Source organism: Rhododendron vialii, chromosome 4a (genome assembly GCF_030253575.1).
Source record: "Rhododendron vialii isolate Sample 1 chromosome 4a, ASM3025357v1".
NCBI classification, from domain to species: domain Eukaryota; kingdom Viridiplantae; phylum Streptophyta; class Magnoliopsida; order Ericales; family Ericaceae; genus Rhododendron; species Rhododendron vialii.
The window spans coordinates 36,365,787-36,374,905 of NC_080560.1; the positions used below are offsets into that span (position 1 = coordinate 36,365,787).

The 9,119-nt window shown below is 37.6% G+C and overlaps 1 protein-coding gene across 1 annotated transcript; it reads left to right on the forward strand.

The window, feature by feature from the left end:
• Positions 1-624: 624 nt before the first annotated feature.
• On the forward strand, positions 625-1,180 carry LOC131324097 (ethylene-responsive transcription factor ERF098-like). The gene has a single exon (XM_058355923.1). It carries the CDS (start codon positions 694-696, stop codon positions 1,147-1,149), a length of 456 nt encoding a protein of 151 aa, XP_058211906.1. The 5' UTR covers positions 625-693; the 3' UTR covers positions 1,150-1,180.
• Positions 1,181-9,119: the final 7,939 nt, after the last annotated feature.

Here is a 9,119-nt window from a genome sequence, read left to right on the forward strand (position 1 = left end):
GAACCAGAGGCTCAGAGAGGTGACCACCGGCAACCCCACAGATACATTGTCAATCTAGACTCAAGCAGTACCCGCTTACCAAAAATGTATCAGAAATGTATCTAGACTCAAGCAGTACCCGCTTACCAAAAATGTATCAGAAATGTATCTTAGGAAAAAGCAAAGTGGCATGTCATGTCAAAAGTTTTTTTTATTCACATTCACCCATGCGTGTTAACTTTCCATTTTACCAAAGTAAAATTTTTCATTACAAATTCAAGATGCCGTGTAATCACCTATCTAATCTTGTGGTAAAGTCTTAATTTTGTGGGCCCTATTTCCTAATCCAAATGGTCCACCAGATATATCATAGCATGGAATAACAGATCGCTTACAAGGAAAAAGCTAGAATCCAAAACTTTCTTATCAAGGAACAAAATTAAACAAATGTTTTTGTGGTGAGAAGGGGTTGAAAAGTTTTTATTTTTGAATCATAGATTTGGGACCAAAAGGCAAATTTTTATACTTCTGCAAAGAAAATTCCAAAAGGCCAACTAAATTTCATATTCTTAGTTCTTGGCTATGTTGAGGGGTCATAGTACCAAATCAACCGTCGCTATATATATATATATATATATCCACCAACGAAACTCTCTCATGCGGCCACATTTGGTTCATTAAACACAAGAAACACTGAAATAAAACTAGAGTATTATGGAAGAGCCTTCAAAGGGAAAGGGAAAGCAAGATGGAGAAGAAAAGGGGAGGGAGGAAGTCCGGTACCGGGGAGTCCGGCGGCGGCCGTGGGGGAAGTTTGCGGCGGAGATCAGAGATCCGTCGAGGCAAGGGGCTCGTCTCTGGCTGGGAACGTTTGACACCGCGGAGGCGGCGGCCAGGGCTTACGATAAGGCTGCATTCAACCTGAGGGGCCATCTTGCAGTACTGAATTTTCCTAATGAGTACTACTCTCGACTCCCGAACTCTCCTTACAACTATCCGCCATCGCCGTCATCGTCGTCGTCGTCGGTTCCTGGTGAGGGTTTTCAGAGAGGAAGTTCATCGCTAGGGCAAGAGAGGCAAGTGCTCGAGCTTGAGTATTTGGATGACCAAGTGTTGGAGGACCTTCTTGAATCAGAAGAGGAGAAGAAGAAGAGGATGGAAGATGGTTGAGGTTTTGGTCCACTTTCCTCTCTATCTCTTTTCTTTTATTTTCTCCCTTACTTCATTTTTCTTAGCAGGAAGAAAAGAGAAGGAAATACATTTTCTTTTGGGCATCATTTGAAGGTTTAACGGGGAATAGGTTTACCTATTGAGCATTGAGTATTCTCATAAAATTTCCGGATGATTCACTTACTAAAACGTCCTCCAACTTCATATCAAGGTTTTAAATAACGGAATTGAGACACATAACAATAACGATCAAGGCATCGGTTTTCAACTTAAAAACAAAAAAAACAAAAACAAAACAAATGTTGTTTTTAGTAGGGGGGACAATAAGATTGGGGTCCGATCTTGATCCTCAGTTTCGAAAATTCATGTATCTCTGTGCCGAGAAGTTTTTCAGCTATTGAATTGTATGATTTTTTATTTATTTTTTATTTTTTATGTTTTAAATCGAACGATTGAAAAATTATTCGGTTTAGAAACACACGTAGGGTTTTCGGCACAGATGATACAACATTATAAGATTGTTTTGTGTTTTCTAGCTAGCAACAATGATGATAGTACTTACGAACCAATTCTTTGCATATTTGTGGGTGGACGAAAATGAATAATACTACCTATAAACGTGCCTCAGAACCAACCAGGATCAAACAAAGTCGATCAACGTTTGAGAAGTACTCATGACCACAAGAAGGGTCAATTGACAAACTCAGAATGTCGATAGACGAAGCAATGCGAGTTACAAAAAGGGAATCACATCTAAGCGAAATCGCATGCGTCCGAGCAAGGTCCCTCGGCAACTGTCGGGAGCTAGCTCTTCACTGAGAGATGCCTTGGGCCTTGTTTGTGGTTTTGAGAGAAATTTGTAAAAGTAATGAATGGAGAAAAATAAATTTTTTTTATTAAAGACCCTGCGTAGGAATTTTGAATACCGGCCTCGTTTGATTCGGGGATTAGGCGCCTGAGATAGGACTACGCGAACCTAATCCCATGTTTTCCTTCGTTTGGTTCCCGCTCTCGCGTGATTTCTCACAAACCTGGTACTCTCTCTCTCTCTCGATTTCTGTGGAACCTGGTACACTCTCTCTCTCTCCTTTGTTTTCGTTTGAGAAACCCGGTACTTCCGAAATCGAATCGAACTTTGGTACTTCCGAATTTGTTTCTGAAACCCTAGATCTGTTTAGACCTAGAATTTGTTTTTATTTTTAGTGACAGAACCAGTTTCTAAACCCTAGAATTTGTTTCTGAAACCCTATTTGTGTTCACATATTTCTAAACCCTAGAACCTATTTCATTTTTACATACATATGTTCACATATTTGTGTTCTACCCACCTGATCAAATTGAAAAGAAAACACTTGATCAAACAGAGTTTGAAACTAAGAAATTGAGGTATTGATGACTAAAAGCTGAAAGGGTAAAATTCAGATTAGAAAGAGGAGAAAGATCTCATCTTTGCTTGTGAGTTTGATTCCTAATACAAGTATGTTGATGACACTTGCCATAAGGCATCTTTCATGCATTTTGCAATGGTGGTTTTGCCTGAATGTATTGCATCAGTTTAAAACATGGAGGAAGACTTACATCATGAGTTCTCTTTAAAAGTAACGCCATGAGTAGTAAGCCCAAAGATTGTTATTGTGCTGCATTACTGTATGTTTTTCAAATATTGATCTCAGTTGTCTTTGTATGGATCATACAACAGCAAGCTTGGAAGCTTTTTAGCTCTTGCATCTGTTGTTGGGTGATTTTTGGGGTAGTCATTGTGGCGTTTTGTTTTGTAGTTAGTTTGGTGTTCTGTTGTGTGTCCTGCTAGTGTGTTTGGGCTCCTGTCGTTGGCATGGGATGGGACTGTAGCTAGATGCCCAGAAGTTGGTTGAATTGCTTGAGAAATTGGTTAGAATGCCCAGAAGTTGGTTGAATTGCTTGAGAAATTGGTTGGAATGCTCAAAAGAAGGGGGGGAGAGAGAGAAATAGTCCTGAAATTAATCCGAAAAATTAGTGACAGAACCAAACATGGGATTGCCCTCGGCATGGGATATCCTAATATTAATCCCGCGCGAATCAAACAGGAGATTGTATAGGATTCATGACTAAATTAGTACCAAGACAAATAGTCCAGGATTACTAATCCCAGGACTCTTAATCCTGTTTTTTTTAATCCCCAAATCAAACGAGGCCCAAACGAACAAGGTAAATGATCAGGTAAATCTTCTCGGCCGACGATATTATAGACGAGATTTTATCATCTTCCTCAACCTATTTGAGGAAAGCCGTAAGGTGAGAACCTAAACTGTACAAAGTCCTTTGGTGAATTTTTAGAAGGCAAACGATAGGGCTTGTGCCATGATGCGGCGATCAATCACTAGGTATGGTGAACGACGATTGGACAAGTGAAAATCAATCGAATATCGCTAACTTAGTAAACATATCACATTTTTCTTTAGGAAAAACAGTAAAAATACAATTTCAACAATACAAAGTAAGATTACTTAATTCGCGATTAGTAGGCTACTGATATCTGATCGATTTGATTTTCAACAAGTTATTGTTCGCGTCTAGCTCTAACAATGAATGGTTGGGATTATATATTCAAGCTTAGGAAGAGTCACAAGTGCCCTAAGGCACAGGATGGCCGCCCTAAACATTGACACCTCATTTCAAAAAAAGAAACAAAAAAGCATGGTGCATGCATGGTAAACGCAGGGGGAATATAATTAAGGAGTATCACTTTAATTAGTTACTACTAGCATCAGTATGTCAAGCAAAGATTTTTGTTCTTGAGATATATTATCAAGAATCCACACCCAAGAATAAAGCTTAATTAATCTCACCGACCCTAATCCTATATCCATACTAGAAGGGCTTTATTTAAAGCAGTTGATAAATAAATCTATAAAAAGGGTTCAAAGCAATTATGATAATATATTCGTATATCCCAACAAAACAATTTGTATTTGTTTTCTTTTCTTTTTGTGAAAAAGTAAGACATTCATAATTAATAATACAAAAGTACGACCCACTGAGTGTAGCTATTACAACAAGAAGAGAAAAAAGGTGGCCTAATGCTCAAAGGTATAGCTCGCCGATAGCGGAGATATTGTTGCAACTGTTTATCTAGACTTCGTAACTGTTGCCAAACCTTAAGGAGCTGTTCGCGAACGGCTCAGTTTGTTTGCCGCCTCAATCCAAAGGTCTAAATTCGCTTCATATCCTTTTTTTTTTTTTTTGCTATGGAAAGGTCGTTTATTCGTCCAATTAAGGTATAATTTTGACATTAAAATTCGAATTATTATCCTCTTTTTAACAAAAAAAAAAACAAGTTTTTGTTAAATATTCTTGAATCTTCGATCTGTCATTATTTTCTTGAAATCAAGGTTACTTTAGTAAATGTGACGCTAAAGCTGATTAGATCTTGTTACCCAATAAAACTAGGCAACTTGGTTTAAAGTGAGCATAAAAGTTGTTCAATGGAGAGGATTGTGTTTGATCTTTTAATATGTGGATTTATCAGATCATATCAGCATAAACATCGGATGATCTCCCTCCGCGTGCATTGATGGATGCCATTCAATGCTTGCATATTATTCCCTCCGTTCTTAAATGATAGTCCACCATAAAAAGACATGCAATTTATATTAATGCTGTATTAAAGAATTAATTGAGATATTTAATTTTGGGTCAAGAAATATATATTAAAAATCATACACACACGAAAATACTTTATATTTTATTCAAAAATTGCACGTCTTTTTCTAATGGACAGTGTTTTATGAACGAAGGGTGTAATTAAGGTTAATAGTCGCCCCCGTTTAGTGTCAAACCTCCGTGACAATTAAGCTAATCACATATGTTCTTGCAAAGTGCAAACTACTTATAGCAAAGAGATGGTAGCTTTTCGGGCAGCATCGTTAGCAGAATATGTTCATTGTACAGTATGTATTGTTTGCCCACTTATTTTTCCCTTGGAATTAATCTCATCAAAATTTCTCAAATGTCTATCATCCAATGAAATATAGTATGTGGTATGGGTCTATGTCAAAAGGGTTATATTTAAATGAAAGGATCATGCGTTTCCTTCATTTTTTTATGATTCTCTACCACTATTTTACAAGATTTAAGAGTTTAAATTTTGTCCGGTGGCGGAGGAAATCGTGGGGCCGGTTTCCGGCACCGCCATGGCGGGTCTTATCTTGCGTTTATTGTTGTATTATGAATCGCACATCTTGTAGGGTCCGGAGAGTAGCATATTTACGCAAAATATCAGCTTCATTAACGTTAAACTTTCCATGACCGTTGACTCTTTTTTTTTTTTTTTTGTTTCTTTTATTTCAGTTGGTTTATAAATGAGTTTAAATTCTTTCCACCTTAGGTGGAAACTATGGGGTTTCCGCCACCCATTGCGGACCCCATCGTGTGATTTTTTTCAGGAATCTGAACCGTTCATCTTGTAGGGCCCGTAGAGTAGTATGTTGACTCAAAAAATCATGTTTATCGAATATCAATAGGTGCATCAAAAATTAAATTTTAGTTTATAAAATAGACGGTCATAGATTGTTTAACTTTAAACTTATCTACCGTTGATTTTGTAAACCAAAATTCAATTTTTTATATAACTTTCCAAGTATGATAAAGTTGGTTTTTTGTGAAAATATATTGCTCTGCGAGCTCTACAAGATGAACAATTCAGATTACTGAAAAAAATACACGACGGGACCCACAATTGGTGGTGGTGGAAAACCTATGGTTTCCACCTAAGGTGGATAGAATTTATACTATTTATAAATATATGATAGTGATTCTTAAAAAAATAAAAAATAAAAAAAGGACTATATTACATCGGGTCCCTTTGACCCATAACAAACAGGCTAGGCCCTTATGCAATGCATCTGGTATAGCCTAGTAATTTGGTTTGGCACAATCTAGTCTAGATTATAACTAAACCAAACCAATAAGTTGGCCCAAGGTATGTGCACAAATCAAACCTCACCTTTGCAGCGGGCAGAGCCGGCAACAATCATCATATACAAACTTGGGCTTGTGTGCTCCTTGGGAGTTTGGCAATGGGTCGTGAAATACAAAATGTGCAATAAGTTGGCATGAATTTGATCAAATTTCGAGTCGCTCTCAGATACAACATATTCAACTCAATTCTCAAACGAGCTCGAGTAGCTTCATTAGTTTTCGTAAGCTTAAAGAGTCAAGTTCGAAACTTCATGACATTCGAAATATTGTATTACTAAATACAGAACTCGTTAGTTCTTTTACTTGTGTGAAAATTTTAAAAAGTAGGCACAAGTACTTTTAATATTTTGATTCAACGCACATTTTTCCATAGTTGATTAAATTTAGGGGACTGGCGAAAATAACTATTGGGGCAAAAATGAGAAAAAAAAATTCCATGCAACTATCCACATTGAATCTTCTCCTATTAGGAGACTAGGAGAGAGTGGAAATTCGGTGTGTTTCCAAAGCCCGTTGGCAACATACACACGCGCGCACATCTCAATTCTTTACCCAGTTAAATCAGCAAGTTCTCTCTCTCTCTCTCTCTCTCTCTCTCTCTCTCTCTCTATATATATATATATATATATATATATATATATATATATATATATATACTAGCTAATGCCTTCAGGCACGACGCAACGCATTTTGAAAACAATTAAAGATACGGATTGAACAATGAGCAAAGGGGGGATATGTTGAAAAAAATGGGTATGAACAAAGTAAAATATGGTATATACGCAGGTCAAATCGAGGTGCAAAAAATATTCAAGCAAGTCAAAAATTTAAGTGTACCACGATTTAGGCACGGGCATCGATTTGGTGTTGCTTAGCCTCCGAACCTCGCCTTCCAATAAGGTTGAAACACCCCAAGCGTAGGGCTAGGTCGTCGATAGCATAATATCCGGAAGTCCGGGATCGTACCCACAGAGAATCGAAATATAGCTAGTTTGGATTATAGGTTTATATGGTAGAGTGCGGCGTTCAAGACGGCCAACTTGATTTTGCTTTAAAAGTGAAAACTAAGGAAAAGACTAGAAATGAGCTTAATTAACTTAAAAGAGGCAAGTCTAGGGATCATCCATCCCTTGACAAAGGCCGCTACCGGTTCTCGATTATAACTCAAGCGAGAGTCACGACCGCGTGCTCACGCCCGGAAGATTTAACTTTAATGACTACGTTTATCAAAAGATGTGATTAAACGGAACTAAACAAACCTATTTTTGCTAATGTATCTAACACGTAGGAGGCCACGAGCCCTCGGTACGTCGTTTGCCAAGACCGCTTGACTAAACTTCATTCCAAGGAATTAACACCCCTCGCTTAGACCAAAATGGCTAGATTAATCCAATTCCGAAAACCATGATTTTAAGCCCGAAGTTTCGAGAACCAAATAACCGCCTAGATCTTTAGGATAGATTAGCCCAAAACTTAGCCAAAAGACTACTCACACATAGCTAAAAGACTAGACATGGTAAGAAAACAGAGCGAAAGATTTAACCGAAGAAAACGAAAATAAACTTGATTTATGCAAAGATCTGAAGCGTAGCTACAACATTAATAAACGAGAAATTAACATAAGACAAATACTTACTTGAGTTCTTGAAGAAATTAACACAAAAGCTTGAAGAACAACAATGGAGTTCTCTAGGAAAAAAGAAAGACTTAGGCCTAAATCTAACTAAAATGGCCATCCCTTCCATATATGGCATATAAGCCTATTTATAGGGCCCTAAAGTTAAGTTACAAAGGACTAAAAAGTCCCTAAAATATCCCAAAAACATTCCAGAAGTAGAAACTTTCCATAAATGGAAGGTTAAAAAGTAGCAAAAACGTGGATATTTCTCCAGTATGAACCGGTACTGGGATTTGCCCAGTACCGGTACAAGGCCTTCAATAATGCTGAAAAACACCAACTCTGGACAGCATGAACCGGTACTGGGCAATCCCCAGTACCGGTACATGATTGACAGATTTTTTTGGGCAACTTCGCAGGCTCGCTCCGGACACTCCCGAACTCGGATTTAGGCGTTCTTTGAACCGTTGGAAAGCTCGTCGAGCCTACTTTCTAACCTAAGTGGTTTGGATCAAAAGTAATTTGTACATCAAAAGTTATGACAATTCTACCCTCAGCACGTCGGAAGATGAGTAGCTTTAGTAAAATTCTCACATGTCCTTCAATTCCCTTGACTCTTGGGCGACCCGAGCAACCTCCAAACCATCTTTCGAGCACCACAATGGGGTGGCACGTGGCCTTGAGTACTTGGTTGCACCCGGAGCATTCCTTGACGATCAAACGCACCTTATTTATACAAATTGCCTGAAATAAACAAAAACACACCTTACGTGCAATATCACTATAAAAGCTAAATAAACGCAAAATAAAACAAAGCAAAACGAGACTAGTCGCACCAAATATCTACAATATTGGGTGCTCATCAGGTGTCGTGCATGAAGGCACGGTTTAAACAATTAACACACGGAAACAAATAGTACTAAACTCATGTGCAATATTCCAACCATTGTCTAACAAATTCAACTATGCAACAAACAATAACGCAACATATTCATTGATAGAGACAGTTGTATAGCTTAAGAAAAATGGTCATATAAACACCCAAAAAAAAAGTTTTTGCTTAAATGTTTTTTGATTAGTATTTCTTTGAATACTCAACCAAAATATATTTGAACACCCAATTCTAGTAGTTTGGAACACCTAGCCCAAAAATGAAATGAGTACTCAGCCTAAAACCAATTAAACACTCAGTCACAACCCAAGTACAACTCATCAAACCGCATGCTACACTATAGGTAAAATGTTAGTCTCAATGCAATATATTTTTGTTGTTGCAAAACTTTGATATGCTAATTACCTATGCCTGCTGCACTTTGTAACAAAAAGTTTTATTTGTTAAGCCCTTACCCGTGTGTACATCACTACCAATGATAATCGCAATCAAATATACCGT

Excerpts from the sequence above, each read along its gene's own strand:
- LOC131324097 (XM_058355923.1), top strand. The coding sequence starts at position 694 with ATGGAAGAGCCTTCAAAGGGAAAGGGAAAGCAAGATGGAGAAGAAAAG.